This window comes from Mesoplodon mirus (assembly GCF_964341445.2).
Source record: "Mesoplodon mirus genome assembly, chromosome: 3".
Lineage (NCBI taxonomy): Eukaryota > Metazoa > Chordata > Mammalia > Artiodactyla > Ziphiidae > Mesoplodon > Mesoplodon mirus.
The window spans coordinates 49,554,467-49,573,116 of NC_138978.1; the positions used below are offsets into that span (position 1 = coordinate 49,554,467).

Genomic DNA, 18,650 nt, shown 5'->3' on the forward strand with positions numbered 1-18,650 from the left:
CACAAAATAGACATGACATTGATATACTTAACATGAAAAGAAAAAAATAAATAAGACAAGCAACCCCAAAGACCTATGTAAATAGATCAAATTTACAGAAGAAATGCCAATAGCCAATAGCGATATAACAAAATGCTCAAATTCACAGGAAATCAGAGTGTTGCAAATTAGATAACAAAATACCATTTTTTGGGTCCATCATATTGGAAAATTAAAGACTGACAATATTCAGCACTAATGAGAGTACTAGGAAATGACTGTGTGGGAGTATACAATGGTCACCGCGTTGTGAAAGGAGATTTAGCACGATCGATTATAATTTTAAAATGTATATAGTCTTTGAAATCCCATTTTCTAGGAATCTAACCTTCAGAAATGGCAGCAAATGCACACAAGGATAGTTACATGGAACACTCTCTGTAATAGCAAAAACTTAGAAATAATCCAATGCTCATTAATAAACGACTGCATCACGGTCCAACAGTTGCAGGAACACACTGGAGGCATCAAAAACACTGAGAGCACTAACCTGGAAAGATGTCCGTGATATAATGTTATATGAAAGTATGCTACTAGGTATAGTTTGATTACAATTTGGTCTCAAAGAGAAAGAGAGAACAGGCAGATATATTTTACATAAACTTAGGAGAAACTCAGAAAGGCTATACATTATATGGGTAACCATGACCTAAGGAGGTAAATGTATGTGTTGGGGTGGGGTGGAGGACAGGAAACCTTCACTTCTTACTTTGTACAGGTATTTTAAACTGACAGATTGTGAATGATTTTCTTCCCCAGTGTTTTTCAAATCCAAAAATATGTAAATATAAATGTAAAATGATGACATTCACTCGTACTCAGTCTTATAACACAGCCTAAATTTATTCTGGGACATAGTCACCTTCTTAACTGGTCAGAAATCAGACATTTATTGTGATTTTTAAAAACATTTATTGATTTATTTTGGGCTGCCTTGGGTCTTTGTTGCTGCACGCGGGCTTTCTCTAGCTGTTGCGAGCGGGGGCTACTCTTCGTTGCGGCATGTGGGCTTCTCATTGCAGTGGCTTCTCTTGTTGCAGAGCATGGGCTCTAGGTGCATGGGCTTCAGCAGTTGTGGCTCGCCGGCTCAGTAGTTGTGGTGCATGGGCTTACTTGCTCTGCGGCATGTGGGATCTTCCTAGACCAGGGCTCGAACCCATGTCCCCTGAATTGGCAGGTGGATTCTTAACCACTGTGCCACCAGGGAAGCCCTTACTGTGAAATTTTAATTGTACCTGTTTGCAAATTAGAGCCTCAGTCCTTGCAATCTCCTTCTCCTATGCCTGAATTTCTACCATCTTCTCAATACAACCTAAACAATCTAATTTTACATCAACTGCAACAAACAACACAGTTGTCTGAAAAATGGTCTGACCTAAGGGAAAAATCTTGGAGGTATCTTTAGCTTCAAGACATTTGATAATAATGAGGGCAAGCCCAGATTCCTATGCATCCATCCTTGGCCAATTTTCATCCAAGTAGGGGAGAAACTTTGGGCTTCATTGTTTGTTTAAATAAATTAACTCTGCAGGAAATTAGTGTTTTATTTAAACTTTTTAAAAAAGGAAGTTCATTTCTAATACTGCCCAATGACCTATATAGCCAGTTCTTGAGAAACAAGCAAGCTGGATAAAACCCTGTATCTGAACAGGTTTTGTTTTGTCTTGCTTTTTAAGTCACTAACTATTATCTTCCAGGTCAAGAGTCCTCTCTAACATACTTGATCCATTTAATAGGGATCAAAATGACAGCCTAACAACCTAGTTAACAGTCAGGGAGGGAGAAGAGGCCTCTGATCAGTGTCAGGAGAAGTATTTATGAGCTGGCAGACATCTGATCTTTAAGGATAAACACTGGGTAGCAAGAAATAGTCTATTAACAACCACAGCACCAGTCTCTCTCATTGACTGTTGTTACTGCTCTCATGCAAAGATGGACAAAGGGAGCTAGGTGATTGGTCATGGTCCCACAGAAATAACTGCTATTGTAGGCACAATTTATACCACTTAGGTATATTATTTTACCACATCATTTTCTGCTCTGATCAATTTACAGTAGTTAGCACAGTGTCTTCTACATGGCAAGTACATAAGTAGTTTATAACTGAATGATTAATTAACTAGAGAACAGAATAAAGTGCTCTTGGCTACAAACAGGTCAGCAGTCCGTGAAAAATTAAAGATTAAGTTATTCCCCTTATCACAAGGTTAAATTTGAGAAAATGAAGTTGACATGAAAAGATAATGGTATTGCACCTGAGGGATGATTCTAAGCTCCTGTTATAGCCTTTGTTATCTATGAATCTCTGTAACACCAAAAAGCTGACTAAACAATCTTAAAATAAAATGTTTTATTTGTTTCTGGTACTATGAAACAACTTCTGACTTATCTGAGGCATAAAATTGTTATGTACACATATACTTGCCACATATAGCAACTGTCCCTAAATAGCAAGATAATTTCATGGAACCACTACAAGTTAGTAGTTAAGAGAAAAATATCAGAAAGAGAAATTAGTGTGGTGAAAAAAAACACCAAACACCATACACTGAAATTTGCTTATTTTGATTAACAGTAAACATTTCAGTGGTTATCAGAAACATGGAAGCTGCTCCTGTAAAGATTAACTTAAACTTTAACATTTAATTTAATTTGTCTAGACCACGCCCCTTGGGTTACACAGCAACCCAGATAAAGTGAACTTCCACACTGGACATACAGTGGTTTAACTTACCCCAAGTTCTATATCTTCTGAATGGAGCTTGGCCTGGATTGCTGCAAATCCACCTAATTCTCCAAACTGAGATGAAAAAAGGTATACATTAATTTTAAAATGCTATACCTTAATAGTTTAAGCAAGCAACCAAAGCTCACATTCTGCTTTATCAGTGTGCTCTATAATCCTGGTCTTAAGGGTCATCACAAAAATAATTCCAATGCTCCTGTGATATACTAGAGGAGATGTGCTAAGCCCTAAAGCTGAGATTTATCCGTATAAACAGCACATATAAAAAAGAGGAAGAAACTGTAAAACCTATCTGATTATTCTCTGTAGCTGTCACCTAAACAACAAACTCTAGGAAATCTCATTAGAAAATGGAAAACATGATCATATTAATAAAAGCTTTATACCTTATTTACCAAATCCACAACCCATCCATGAGGCTCCTATGAGAAAAGAAAATAGAAATTGAGATGGCAATACAAAAACTTCCCTACTAACCCTCATATTTCTTTTATCCTAAATCAAAAGTTGGAAAAAAATTAAAACTTAAAAAATATTTCAAAGTTTCCTCAAATGTTTCTTAACGTGATTCTTTGACATTACTGTGAACAGTTGCAGGAGTAAGTCTGTATTTTGATGGAATTGCTACAATACGAAGCATTTATGTGTTTTGGGTAGCTGAGATCAGCTGTTTAAGCTCTGTGAGGTACAAGATAACTTGAGTTAAATTTTCTAAGAGAGTTATATTTTAGGAATTAAATTAACTTAAAGAGTAGCAAATCGGGGCTTCCCTGGTGGCGCAGTGGTTGGGAGGCCACCTGCCGATGCAGGGGACATGGGTTCGTGCCCTGGCCCAGGAGGATCCCATATGCTGCGGAGCGGCTGGGCTTGTGAGCCATGGCTGGCGAGCCTGCGTATCCGGAGCCTGTGCTCCGCAACGGGAGAGGCCACAGCAGTGAGGGCCCCACGTAACGTAAAAAAAACAAAACAAAACAGTAGCAAGTCAGGAATGAAGAAATTAAAGTTTTAGTCCTAGCTGTACCATTAATTACTGTCCTAGAGTAAGCTCTTCTTTTCTCCTCCTTTTCTTCCCTCCTTTCCTCTCTTAAGCATTCACTGTTCTAGGGGCTGAATAATGTTCTAGTGGCTGGATACAGAACAGTGACTAAGAAGAGATGTGGTACGTGCTTTCACAGAGCTCATATCCTAGCAGGATCAATAAAGACAAGTAAACCAACACATAATTCAGATTGTGCTAAATTCCACAAAAGGAAAAACAAAAGATCTTCAAATGAAAAAGGAGCCTACTCTGTTCAGAGTGGTGGTCACAGAAAACCTCTCTGAAGAGGTGGTCTTTAATCTGGAACTTAAAGGATGAGACAGATTTAGCCATTCAAAGAATAGTCCAGGCAGAGGCTGGAATGGGAAAGGTCCTGTTTGGGAAAGGCAGAAAAGCCTACCTTGTTTGAAAAACTGAGAGGCAACTCTCCCAGCTGGGAGCCGGGGTGAAGGAGAGAATGGTACAGATGAAGCTGTAGAGACAGGAAAAGCCAGATGATGCAGAAATTTGTAGACTGTGATTACAAGGAAAGCAACAGAGGTGTTTAAAGCAAGAAAATGATACCTTTTATGTTTTAAGGGGACGTTTTGCAGTTATGTGGAGAATGGAATGGAATGGGTGAATGAGAGAGTGAAAAGTAAAGATACCAGGGAGAAGACGAGTGCAGTAACTAGGTAGGACATGATGGTGTTTGGAGTGGGATGGTGGCAGAGGAAACAGAGAGAAGTCAACTTAAAATCTATGTGAGATTAAATCAAAGGACCTGTTTACAGTCTGGATATGGGGAATAAGAAAAAGGGATGAATCGTGGCTGATTCCTATGTTTTGGCTTGAGCATGTAGGTAGGTGGTGATGCCATTTACTGAAAGAGAGAAGAATGAAGGTTGGGGAGACATAATGAAGTTCTGTTTTAGGCACAGTTTGAGATGTCTGTGTGGCAACCAAGAGGAGACAGTTGGCTCTTCAAGTCTGTTGTGCTCAGAGAAGAGGTTTGGGCCACAGAGATATAATAAAGCAGAGGGCCGTCAGCACAAAGATAGCATTTAAACCCATGAGAATGGAAGATATTTCTTAGAGAGAGTACTCTGGATCAAAGTTGGGTAGAGGTGAAGGAGTCAAGAAAGGAAAGGTGGCTGAGGGGCAGGCAGAAAGCAAGAGACTGTAGGAAGGAAGTTTCAAGGAGGGAGAAACTGACTGTGACCATTCCTGTTGACGGGGTTGAGAGACATTTCCTCTGGATCTAGAAACATGAAGGTGTTGGTGTCTTAACGAGAGCTGTTTCAGTGGAGTGGTGGAAAAAGAAGGCAGAATGGAATGCCTTGAAGAGTTAATGGAGAGTTCAGTCTAGTGACCCCAAACATCTCTCCAGCTGAAAATAACTAACACCACTGGATAAAAACATTAAAAAAAAACTTTAAAAATATATAGCTGAGTTGACACAAAGTGCTCAGAAGTTTAAAAAAAAGAGAAAGCAGAAATCCTGTGAGGTAAGCAAACTGTGAGGCCAGCTTTCATGCTGTAGGCATCTGTGGAACTCTGGAGACCTCTAGCTTCTGTTTTCACAGCCTTACAGTGGCTGAGAAGCAGGACACGTAGCCAAGACAGGGCTCAGAGACTAAGAAGAGTTTGTCACATAAATCAAGAACACAAAGGGCTACATCCTGAGTGTGAGATGAACTGAAATAAACTTACCTGTGTAAGGGAAACAACAAGGAAGCCTGCCTACCTTGACTGTGGTACTGGATTGTGAGAAGAAAAAAATTCTCCAGGAATTTATAACCACAAAATTGCCCTCACATGGCTTTGCTGCTCCAATTCACACTGCCTTTATGGTCTGAAAAACCTTAAGCTCAGAATGTATTCCCAAATCGTAGTATCCCCAGGCATCTGGAAGAAGTAAATCTTTTTCGGAGGAAAGAACTTTCAACTCAGGCCTCAAAAAATCTTCTTAGATTAAATTCCAAGAAACATAAGTTCACAGGAAAACAAAAAAATACGTATAAAAATGTTTTTCTATACACATACATACATACACAAAACAACTGAGTAAAAGCTGGCAGAATCAGACCAGCTTTTAGATGTCAGACATATGCTTATAAGTTAAGCATTAAACATATAAGTTAAGCATTAAACAAGGAGGATATTGAAAATATGAGTCAAGAACATGAGATAATAAAAAATAAGCAGAGTCAAAAATGAACCAATGAGAATTTATAGAAATGAGAAATATAATAAATGAAATTAAAGACTTAATGAATAGGTTAAATAGCCTACAGGATACAAATAGAAAAAAAATTAGTGAACTGGACCACAGATCTGAAAAAATGTTATCAGAAATGCAGTACAAGAAGACAGAAAGATGGAGAATATGAAAGAGAATAAGCGACATAAGAACAGAATGAGAGGGACTTCCCTGGTGGTCCAGTGGCTAAGGCTCCACACTCCCAATCCAGGGGGCCCAGGTTCGATCCCTGGCCAGGGAACTAGATCCCATATGCCGCAACTAAGAATTTGCATGCTGCAACTAAAGATCCCGCATGCCGCAACAAAGATCCCATGTGCAGCAATTAAGACCCGGTGCAGCCAAATAAATAAATAAATATATATAAAAAAAAGAACAGAATGAGAAGGTCCAACATGTATCCAATCAAAGTTCTAGGGGAAGCGAGACTAATGGGGAAGAGGCAATATTTACAAAGGTAATGGTTGAGAATTTTCCAGAATTGCTACAAGATATAAATCCTTAGATTCGAAAATGCAATGATCTGAAGCAAAATAAAAAAGAATACCTCAGTTAATTGCAGTGAGAGTCAAATTGCCAACTATCAAAAAGCAATAAAATAGCCATGAAGAAAAAGAAAGACTTCTTACAAAGGAACAACAGTCAGACCAACAATCAACTTTCAATAACAATACTCAAAGCCAGAAGACAGGGCTTACCTGGTGGCGCAGTGGTTAAGAATCCTCCTGCCAAGGCAGGGGATACGGGTTTGAGCCCTGGTCCGGGAAGATCCCACATGCTGCGGAGCAACTAAGCCCGTGGGCCACAACTACTGAGCCTGTGCTCCAGAGCCCGCGAGCCACAACTACTGAAGCCCACGCACCTACAGCCTGTGCTCTGCAACAAGAGAAGCCACCGCAATGAGAAGCCTGGCGCACTGCAACAAAGAATAGCCCCCGCTCGCTGCTACTAGAGAAAGCCTTGCACAGCAACAAAGAATCAAAGCAGCCAAAAATAAATTAAAAAAAAAAAAAGCCAGAAGACACTGAAATGATAGCTTTGACATTTTGACAGAAAAATGTATGTCAATCTAGGATTTAAAACCCAGTGAAAATGTTCTTCAAGGAATAGGAAATAAAGTCAAGTTTAAGCCATCAAAAACAAAGACTCAATTCCCAATGGACCCCTTATGAAAGGACACTGTACAGGATGCACTCCAGGAAGAAGAAAAATCATCCCAATGGAAGGTGTGAAATACAGAAGGAATGGTACACAAAGAGATAGCATATAAATAAGGCTGAGTCAAAACACTGTATAAGGTAATGATGACTGTACCTATTTGAGGGGATAAAAAAATACAGGAGAGGACTAAGACAATGCACAATAAAGACAAAAGGATAATGAGTCAGGTGAGGAGTGAGTACACAAAAACAGTCTAAGGTTTTCAAGTACTCCTCAGAGGAGGGTAAAGTTACTGATGAAATTTAGGTTTTGTCTAATTAATAAGTTAAAATTTTAGACTAACCACTAAAAGAGTAACTGAGAGGGAAGGATATGGATTCTTTCATCTGGTTGGTTGTGAAGGGGGATAGAGAATAATGCTGAAGCTAGAGATGGAAGTGGTATCCAAGGCAGAATTTTTAAAGATGGGAAAATACTAGACTGTTATACACAATGGGAATAATCTGATAAAGGGGAAAAAATTGAGGGTACCAAAGAAAGAATAGAAATGCTAAGGCATAAAATGCTTGAGAAGGCAAGAGGGAAGAAGAGGGGATCTAGGGCATTTGCAGGAGAGATAATTCCTTTTGTGGTAACGAGAAGAAATTAAGAGACAACATTTCTGGGTCTCCAAGGTTGTATATGTAAATGGGGGGGAGGAGAAAAAGAACATTTTCTGAGTACTTACTAAAGTGAACCACTGTGTTCAGTGTTTTTATATACATTTGTCATTTAATCTTCACAACATAACTGAAGATAAGATTTTAGTATTTTGGGAGGCAAGACTGTATATAAAGAATGCAGACTATGGCACTAGATTGCATAGGTCCCCTCTATAAACAGGTTTGTGAACTTGGGCAAGTACTTAACCTCTGTGTGCCTCAGTTTCTCATCTACAAAATGGGGGTAAAAATAGTACGTAACTCACAGAGCTGCTGTGGGGACTAAATTCCACAGGATATACTCACAGTACTTTCCACTCAGCTCTCATTTCCTCTCTAGAGTACTGCCCGACCTTCCAAGGTGGCAACTCCCTCCCCTTATTCCATACATAGTACTTATTATTATAATTGCACCTATTGTTTGTTATACTGTGATTTTTTTTCCTATTTCCTCCACTATGCTGTAAGTTAGAAGTCATGTCTTATTACTTTCTATACTAAGGGCAGGAACTATTTATTTATATCTCCAAAACCTAGAATAATGCCAGACACACAGCAAATGTTCAATAAATGATTGCTGAACTGAACCCCTGCCTTCTAGATAAATCAATGGGTTTTCTATCTACTACATTGACTTCTTTCAAACGTGTCTCAAAAACCAAAGTGTTTGATCAACAAATTGTCTGAATTATGTACTCTTTGTGGGTATAATGTTATTGGCACTTCGTACGCCTTTAAATATAAAATGAGGATGTTGGTCTGTGCTTAGAAAAAAACAAAAGCTTTAAAGCTTACGGAGTTTAAAGAAAATTATACGTGAGATTAACTACTAGATTTTATTTTCTGGGAATAATTAGTCGTTTCAAATGATTTCAAATGCTCTAGCTTCTCAAACATCTCTAAGAAACTGGGACACTCATTAAACTGGGGTTCTGGTAATTCAATAAATAGGGCACTTTTCATGTCATGCAGTCATTTCTCATTTCACCACATATTATTTCAAATCTCTAAAGTTCTTCATGATGTTAATTAACAGCTATGGAAAAATATCCAATAGCTGAAAAAAATGTTGAGCAATTTTATGAACCGTATGGAGTATTTGTCATTTTTCATAGGTTGTTTTAATCCTTCCATGTAAATTGTCATTATTGTAGCAGAGAAAATCTTTTTCAATACATTTATCTATAAAAGGATGAAACAAAACTATGTTTACCTTTTGGAAAGTAGATACAGGTGAAATAGCAAACATATTTCCCTCTCCAAACACTTCTGCCCAATTCCTTTGAGATACTTTCATTCTGTTTTTAAAATGGTATTCATTATCAGGATTGAAAGCCTAGATTCAAAGAGAACAGAGAAGCATTGTTATTATCTACTTCTATAGCAACACATATTAGCATTAGAAAAGAAGATAAAAATATAGGCTTGGACTCTCTCATTAATGGAATCTTTCAAGTATCCCAACAAAACATATTCCTTAGCCAGTGTTGAGGAACAAAGTGGTGCTCTCCTGTTCTGTTCAATGTTTGCTGTGGGGAAAGAGAAGGGGACGGGAGGTCTGATCCAGGCACGGTGATGCCAACGCTCCAGATGTTCTAGGGCTGCCGCAAGTAGAGATGGGCAACAAGGCAGTGAAGACAGAAGTTAGGAGGGAAAACACGAGCGCCCCTTCTTCATGCAGCTACTGCTACTAGTCGGGGGAAAAGCCCAGAAACCAAACTACATCAACACCCTATGTGACAGTATCTGTGATTCGAATAATCCGGGAGACATAAAGGAAAGCTATTCAATCATCCTAAAAGCTGAGAAAGCTTAAAAGTAGAAAGGTATTTCTTTAAAACTGAAAACACAGAACGGTTGTTCTGCTTTTAAAATAAAAAGCAAGAACAGTCAAGTTAATAACTTAAATGATAATATCATGACCACTCATGATTAATTACAAGTCAGAAGGTAGTAGGTATTTTAAACAAAAGCAAAACACATTTTAGACATACTGTACCATTGTAAGCACAGCCAGCAGACCAGTGGGAATTGGATCTTGTTTTATTCTCTCTGCAGCCAGTTCTATTAATAGCATCAACATGTTGTAGATCCCTTCATGAATTTCAGTACCCCACTTGTGAACAGCACTTGATGTCAGCAGCTATAAAAACATAAAGGGCACTTTAGAGTCTTACTTGAAAAGAAAGAAAAGACATCTACAGTTATCAGTTCAGTCTTGACTAATGAAGAGATTATTACCATAATACTTATTTTTATGCAGATGACTTGCTTTAAAAGACCCATAGCTGTAGTCCATCTACTTATCCACTTATTTCACAGTCAACACTTAGTTCTGTTTTTTTGAACTTTAATTCCCTTATATTAAGACAGTTTGGGGAATTCCCTGGTGGTTCAGTGGTCAGGATTCCACGCTCTCACTGTCGAGGGCCTGGGTTCAATCCCTGGTCAGGGAACTAAAATCCCACAAGCTACGCAGGGTGTCCAAATAAATAAATAAATAAATAAATAAAACAGTTTGTTTAAAAGAAAATGCTTGTTTTCTACTTTTCATTATTACTAGGGGAGGTCAAGTGGTGAACAACAAGAAAGAACCTGAGATCACTTCCGGTACTACTATTTTCTAGCTGTGTGGTCTTGAACAAATTTACCAGAGTTCCCAGAGACTCAGTTCTCTCATCTCAAAAGAGGGATCATTCCTACCCACTTCACAGAGACGTTACAAGTATCAAAAGGTATATCGAATGTAGAGTATTAGCGAGGTTTTATTATTAATATATTTTGGCTGTCGTTATTAATCAACATTCCTGGAATCTAAGAAATCTCATGGTTTGAACATGCACATTCTTTTCATATTATTTATATCTCAGAAACAGAGCTGCATCTTCCCACCTGTTGACCAGATGGCAGCAGGGCTCTGAATGTGAAGAAAATTGTAGAAATACCTTGTCAATTTATTTTGCTTGTGTTTTCCTTTCTAGTATGTATTAAGGAAATATACAATTTTTAAAAAAAGTTTAAGCAAATCTAAAATAGCACTGTAACATTGTTTACTTTGCAGCTATTTTTCTTAAATATAAAAAATGGTGCATCTTATACTCAGATAGCAGCTTAGATTTGTTAAAAAGGAAGGAAAAGGCACACAGAAGAATCTAAAATCATCATCTTTGGATTTCCCCAATCTTTGACCTTCTAAGTCCTTGGGGAAGTCTAATTCAGGAACAACTGCCGAAACAGGGAATGGGAAAATGAAAGCATTCCACTTAATAAAATAATGGCAAATTGGTACAGTGGTTTCATGTTTTTGTAAGATTTCCCTTCAGAGGGAAAATACTGTGCTATAAAAATTTCACCTTAGCCACACTGAGAACCCCCTACCGAGAGGGTTAAGACCCTGAAAGAGCCCAGACTTCTTTAGCTGCAGAGGAAAACCTCAGTTCCAGACTTTCTCTACAGCAATTAGCTGCACTATTTGCTCAAATGAACAATAATCTTAAGACTGATTCTATATAAGGCAATTAGTTACTATTTTTTGCTACTATTTTTTGCAAGAATTCTTTTGCCTGCTTATATATTCTTCCTATGCTTAAAAATTAGGTAATAAAACAGAGATTAAGATTTAAGAAGCTTCATGTGACAACCATAAAATTTATGTGGACTAAGCACCACTCCCTCTGTTGTCATCTCATGTGTTCAGTTTTTACTTTGAAAATGGAGTTCCATCTACCTTCCAGATGAGGTGGGGCAAGACAGGCAGCACCGTGTGAGGAAGAGGCACACAAAGTTTAAACATAACTGTGCACTATGGCCAGACCTGGATGTTTCTCCCTGCCTGAATATACTAGTAAAAGAATCCAGGGGACTTCCCTGGTGATGCAGTGGTTAGGAATCTGCCTGCCAACGCAGGGGACACGGATTCGAGCCCTGGTCTGGGAAGATCCTACGTGCTGCGGAGCAACTAAGCCCGTGTGCCACAACTACTGAGCCTGAGCTCTAGAGCCCACAAGCCACAACTACTGAAGCCCACACGCCTAGAGCCCCTGCTCCACAACAGGAGAAGCCACTGTAATGAGAAGCCTGCACACCGCAATGAAGAGTAGCCCTTGCTCGCCGCAACTAGAGAAAACCCACGTGCAGTAACAAAGACCCAACGCAGCCAAAAAAAAAAGGAATCCAGGCTGGCCTGAAAGTGAAAGGTGAAGAAAGTAGAAATTACAATAAAGCTCCTTTTGTGCACCTTATTCACACAATTGCTTATTATTTGTACCCTTACTTCTTTAAAAAAAAAAACAACAAAAAAGGGCAGCTTGTGAGAAAAGCCCAGGGAAGGTAGGGAGAGAGTCATCATACCAGGAAACACAAGTCTAAAGGCACACAGAATTCTGTAGCCCTTCTAGTTTAGAGAAATCTTTTTAATAGCTCTAAACTGTAAGAACTGAATGACATTAAACATAATGCAAGGTACCTTTGTGCTCATAGTTTTATAGGAAAAAAACCCCAACAACTGCTTGACCATTTATTATACTATTACAAACAGCTGAGGGCATAAAATAAAAGTCCTCTGAAGCATTTCTGTACAGAGTTAGAGTATTATACTCCAAATATGCAACTTGCTGCTGGAATGACTTGACCCAGGGCTCTCTGAATCTGAAGATCATCAACCTAAAGATCCCTTCCTTACACGAATAAACCCTTTTCCATGACTCTGAATAAACTTGAATTTTCTTTCTCTGCAAATTTACACATACATTATGATAGGTGTCACAATATGTTACATTATAAAAGTGCTGGTATTTTTTTTAAAAACTACTATAATTCTTAACAAAATTCTTAAAAGTTAAAACTACAAAATGGTAGATGAATTCACCCAAAATGAAGAAAAATCTTGATTCTCTATAATCCCTGCCCAAATGACAATTTTAAAAGATTTCTCCCTTTTTTCAAAGATGAAGCTATTTTTGTTCCTAAAATTAATTTTGTTCTGTCTTCAGCCTTGAATCAAGGGAGATTCTGTCTGTCAAGACGCAGATGGGGATAATAGTTTGCAAATGATGTTTATTTTACTGGGTTTTATAATAAATACAAACTTCATCCATCTGTAGTTGTAGTAACTTACTTGCATATGAGACAAAAAATGGATGTCAAAACCCAGAAGCATGAGACAGCAGGAGACTCATTTATTCATTCAACAAAGATTTACTGAGCTCTTTCTCTGCACTCGGCACTGGCTATATGCTGGGGAAAACAACAGTGCCTGTGACATCGTCCCTGCTCTTGGAGGATTCAGGACTCAGGTCCTGAAAAGGGAACCATGCTGAGTTAGACTGCTTTCAGAAACAGAAGTCCTGTGATCTTCTATTCTCACTGTTAAGAAAAATTGCTTTATAAGAGATGTGACCATAATGGAGGCAAGCATATCAGTCTAGCTCCAACAGAGATGCTGCCATCCACATGCCATTTTGCCAGATACAATACTCAATCCAGTTAAACTTTCTATAGTTTAAACGTCTGCTTCTGTCTCAGTAGAATAGTAAGTACAAAATGGCCTATATTTTGATAAATAAATATTATCTTTCTAAGTGCCACAATCCTTAGTTTAGTAAGATGTCTAATTTCCTAGTGTAAGTCTTAACCTATTCTTTAGCAGTTAAATAGAAGGAAGTAAAAGCTATATTCGACCAAAGACATGCAAACAATTAAATATAGAAGAAATAACTCATTTCTGAGCCCCATATTCAGGGCTACTTTTTTCATTTTTGAGCATGCCTCAGTTGTACAGGATTCATAAACTGGGCTCACGTATTAAAAAACTACAACTAAAGCAAAAAGCCTGTTCACCTTCACCCCCCCAAAAAAAATCAGCACAGCACATTTTTCTTACCTTTTTAAATGCTTCAGGCATACACCTATCCATAAATCTTTTACAATTCTCATCAGACTCAGAAAGACCTTTGTAAAATAAATGAAACAATATGCCTTATTTAGATTTTAGGTAGTTGCAGAAATCATATATATCATTCCAAGTTCATACATATGGAAGTTATTATAGAAACCTTGATTCTTAAGGAATTATTAAAAGCAGAAGACATACATTCTGATAAAGGAATAGGCTGAGAAAGTAACAGCATTAAATTAATAGCATAATATATCCATTTATATTTATTATTAATATATATTTATTAATAGTATAATAAGTAAATACTAATTAGAACTGAAATGGTTGAACTCATGTTTCCATATCAGAGTAACTTTCAATGATCTGACTAAATAGCTAATAGAACAAACACCACCAGCAGCTACTTATTAGCCATTATTGTCTTCCTAAACATCTCTTTTAAAAACACAAATATTCTCAATAAATGCCAAAATCACTCTCTTCCCCAAAACAAACTGAACTCTGTGCAATAAAATGCACAGAATTGTGCTTGGCATAGAGTAAGTGATAAATACTTGCTAAATGAATGAATGAATCCACTGTAAAATTATCCTTCGGAATACACTTAAAAGAAAAACTCAATGACAGATTTTGCTGATCAGTGGAGACACTGTGGAGCACATTTTATTTTTTCAGTCCTACCACTTAGCATAATACCGGCATCCTCTCAGGCACTCAATAAATGTTGCTGCTGAGAAGCCAGTCATAAACGCACCATGGAAGCTAGTCAAAATATTTCCTTTTGATGTGCCTTGGATTTAATCACAATGGTAAACTATGCATTTTTAATGAGAAAAAAAATTTGCAAAACACTGGCCCAATTCATCTTATTTTACAAATGAATTCAATATGAAAAATAAATTATTATTCTCTCTTTAATATATTTATAATATAGATGCTTCCTTATGTTGATACTTATTCTCCAACCTAGTGATATTTTATTACTCTTTTTGTTTAATATCTGAAAAGCACTTATGACAGTGCCAAGAACTTAATAAGCATAAAATATTAAATAAACATTACTTTCTTTTCTTTAAAAAAAAAAAAAGCCACTGCATTAAGCCTTAATCTAAAGTGCTCCAAGTTTCTGTGGAAAAGTTAACTTCAATTTCCATAAGCCTTTTCAATTATATTTTAAAGACTCTTGCACTCTATTGAAGCTAGAAGAAAATAGCTGATTTAATTCAACGCTTTTACTCCACAGGGGATAAACAAAGACTAAGAGACTAAATGATCTAAGATAATACAGGTGGCCAATGACAGGAGCTAAGATGAAAGTCAGGCCTCCTATCAAAAGAAAACCCCCCAAAACGAAAACTCCTCCTGTGTCCTGAGGTATGAACTTACCAAGTCTTGCTAGGTAGGTAGACGCCAACAGGCATTTGCCTAGTGACTCTTCCCGCTTGTAAGGTATGGACCAGTGATCCGTCAAAACGCGGCTTTCCAGTTCATATAAATTTGTTGTAGGGAATTCAATTCCTTCCCCTGAGCAGTTTCCGTTTTCATCATTCTTCTGACAAAGAGGGATTATGGTTTAAAAAAAGAACACACACACAAATAATTAGTGACTACTTAAAAATTTTTCAATTTAACACAAAGCAGATCCTTAATCACTGGTAGCCATTAATTCCAAGATTGTGGATTCCACATTTCTTTCTCGTAATCACATCTTTCACCAAGACTATCTGAAATATTCTCAGCTTTTATCAATGTGGCATCCCAACTCTCTCAGAAGGTGAGCCCATCTCATTCTTCAAAAATGAACTCTCTTAATCTCTTGTTATAAATATCAAATCTACCTTCACCTACAGCCCCTTTTCTCATGCTCTCCCAAAGGGGCAATTGTTAAGGTCACCACACTGAATGCTGCATCATTCAATCCAGTGGACATGTTTCAGTCCTCATCTTACTTTTCAGGAATATCTGACCTTCTGCCTGCTTCCTCTTCTTGGTATGCTAGATTCCCTCCCCTTACCTCCCAGGATAACATGCTTCCCTGTTCTCCTCTGGGGTCTGTAGTTCCTTTTGTCTCCTCTTCTGGTACATCCTCCCCTTCCTAGCCATCAAACACTGGAGTTTCTCAAACCTCAGTGCTAGGCTCTCTTCTCTCTGTCAGTGAATGGCACCACATTCATTTGGCAGCACAGCCAGAAATCAAGACACACTCTTAAAACCCTATTCTCCCATCTCCACCCCTAAGACTAAGTGATCAGACCTCCTGTATTTCTCTCAAATCCATCTACTTCTGTCCATCTCCACAGGGATGCCGCTATTCCTGAACTCAGCCTTCTGCCCTCTTTAACCTACTTAACTCTTAAACGCTCTAAACTCTTCCAGAGAAAAACCTCTCCAGAACTTCTAAACATTGTCAAATTCCTTTAATTATTTTATACCCCTACCATCCTGAACTTCTCCTTCATAACACAACTCACAGATATAATTTTACATTTATTTGTGATTTATTCTGTTTGCCCCCACTAGACCAAGCGAGCCATGGGGACAAGGACTGTTTCTGACCACTTCTGTATCTCTAAAACCTAGTGCCTAACACAAAGTAGGTATTTAAAACATATTTTTAAATAGAAAAATAATTCATGCAAAGTGTCAACTATCAGTGGGGTAACTGCCAAACTTTCCATCAGTTCTCGCTATAATAATCTGTAATAAATCAAGCACTTGTTAAATGCTTAAATTTATGAACCTAGGATCAAAGTAGAATTAAGGCATATAAAAATAGAATTCAGTTGGATGATGGGAATATGTCATTACTATGAAATATCTACCATTAATTTCTACAGGAAGTTAACAGATCAAACATGTGTGAAATCATTAAATGTACTTAGCAGCTATGAAAACCAAGAGCCTCCAAATGGGATTACTGCCCTTGTGAGAGTCACAGGAGAGCCTGCATCCCCTCTCTGCTCTCCACACAACAAGAAGACGGCAGCCTGTGACCCAGAGGAGGACCCTCACTAGAATGCAACCATGCTGGTACCCTGATCTTGGACTTCCAGCCTCAAGAACCACGAGAAATAAATCGCTATTGTCTAGAAGCCGACAAACAAACAAAACCTGCCCAAAGCTAAGAGCTTCCTTGGGTGGGGGTGGGGGGAGACCTTTAACATCATCAGTAATGACACAAACATCCTGTGCCTCCTGAATGGACGCACTGTAAAGGGCACAACATCATTTCTGTGACAGTCCTGCCAAAAATGCATCCCGTCTCTACTCATGAGGAAACCCAAAATGAGGAACAACCTAAAAAATAACTAGCCTGTATTCTTCAAAAATGTCAAAGCCAGAAAAGATTGAGGAAGACTGGACAGACATAACAACTAAATGCAGCATGTGATCCTGGATTAGATCTGGAACCAGGAATTTTAATTTGTTTAATTTTACTTCTTGGCTTCAAAGGACTTTAGTACTGGATCAATGTTAACTTCCCGATGTTGATAATATACTGAGGTTACATAAGAGAATATCCTCATTTGTAAGAAATACACACTGAAGTATTTAAGGGTAAAGGGATATCATGTCTTTAATTTATTCTCAAACATTTCAGAGAAAACAACAAAAAAACACACACTTACTTTTACATACACATGCACATTATACATACATGGATATTCATATTTAGAGAAAAAGAGAATAAAGAGAATGTGATAAAATGTTAACATTTGAAGAACCTGAATAAAGTTTATATAAAAATTTCAAATTTATATAAAGGTTATATAAATAATTTGAGATTTACAGAAAAGTTGCAAAAATAGTTTTGCGCTATTCTTGCAACGTTTTTGTAAACTTGGAATTATTTCAAAATTAAAATAATTTAGTAAAATATATAAAAACATAGATTTTTGAAGAACCTAATGAATTAGAGAGGTAGGGACTCACCTATAGTGGTTAAAAAAAAAAAGTTAAATTATACTTAGTATATTTTACTTAAGAATCCCATTCCACTTGGTAACATAATTTGGTTTCTAAATACCTTTGTTTTTGTCTTAAATTACCAAATAAGTAATACATGTTCATTGTAGAAAATATGAATAGCAAAGAATAAAACCCACCATTAATTTTACCACTTATAAATTAATCACACTGACATTTTAATAAATATTTTTCCAGTAAAAGCTTTTTTTTTTTTACAGATTTTTTTCTTAAAAATTCACAAATGTGGAATTAACCTCATTCTCATCACCTCCATGGCCTTTCATCATTCTGTTATTAAAGACAGTGTTAATGCAGTGTTTCTTTTCCTATCTGATTTAAAAGACAGATGCACAAATCAATAATTACAAAACCATGTTAACGGGCTTATAATGAATACAGATGTGACCCATATGATAATAATAGCACAAAAGGCGGGGGTGGGGGTGGAGAACAGAGTTATATTGGAAGAATGTTTTGTACACTATTGAAATTAAGTTGGTATTAATTCGAATTACAGTGCTATAGATCAGGATGTTAATTGTAATCTACAGGGCAACCACTAATAAAATAACTTTAAAAATTACACAGTGAAAGAAAAAACAAGGGAATTAAAATTGTACACTGGAAAATATACTTAATACAAAACAGAGGAGTAATGGAGGATTAGAGGATTAAAAGGCATAAAACATAGAAGACAAATAGCAAGATGGCAGGTGTAAATCTTGTTTTATCAAATAATTATATTAAATTATAACTATCAGCAACATATGGAATGAAAATGGACTAAATGCTCTAACCAAAAGGCAGAGATTTGCAGAATGAATTTTTAAAAAGTGATCCAACTGTCTACAACAGAT

The 18,650-nt window shown here is 37.2% G+C and overlaps 1 protein-coding gene across 4 annotated transcripts in view; it reads right to left on the minus strand.

The window, feature by feature from the left end:
* USP24 (ubiquitin specific peptidase 24) overlaps positions 1–18,650 on the minus strand; it is a 149,917-nt gene that overhangs the window by 93,707 nt on the left and 37,560 nt on the right. For 3 of the 4 annotated variants that reach the window (XM_082615336.1, XM_082615334.1, XM_082615333.1), the window contains exons 2-7: positions 15,211–15,376; positions 13,810–13,877; positions 9,928–10,071; positions 9,142–9,264; positions 3,172–3,207; positions 2,774–2,839 (exon numbers count right to left, since the gene is read on the minus strand). In XM_082615336.1, coding sequence (XP_082471462.1) covers positions 2,774–2,839; positions 3,172–3,207; positions 9,142–9,264; positions 9,928–10,071; positions 13,810–13,877; positions 15,211–15,376 — 603 coding nt within the window. The remainder of the gene's footprint in view (positions 1–2,773; positions 2,840–3,171; positions 3,208–9,141; positions 9,265–9,927; positions 10,072–13,809; positions 13,878–15,210; positions 15,377–18,650) is intronic. The other variant, XM_082615335.1, reaches the window with a different exon arrangement.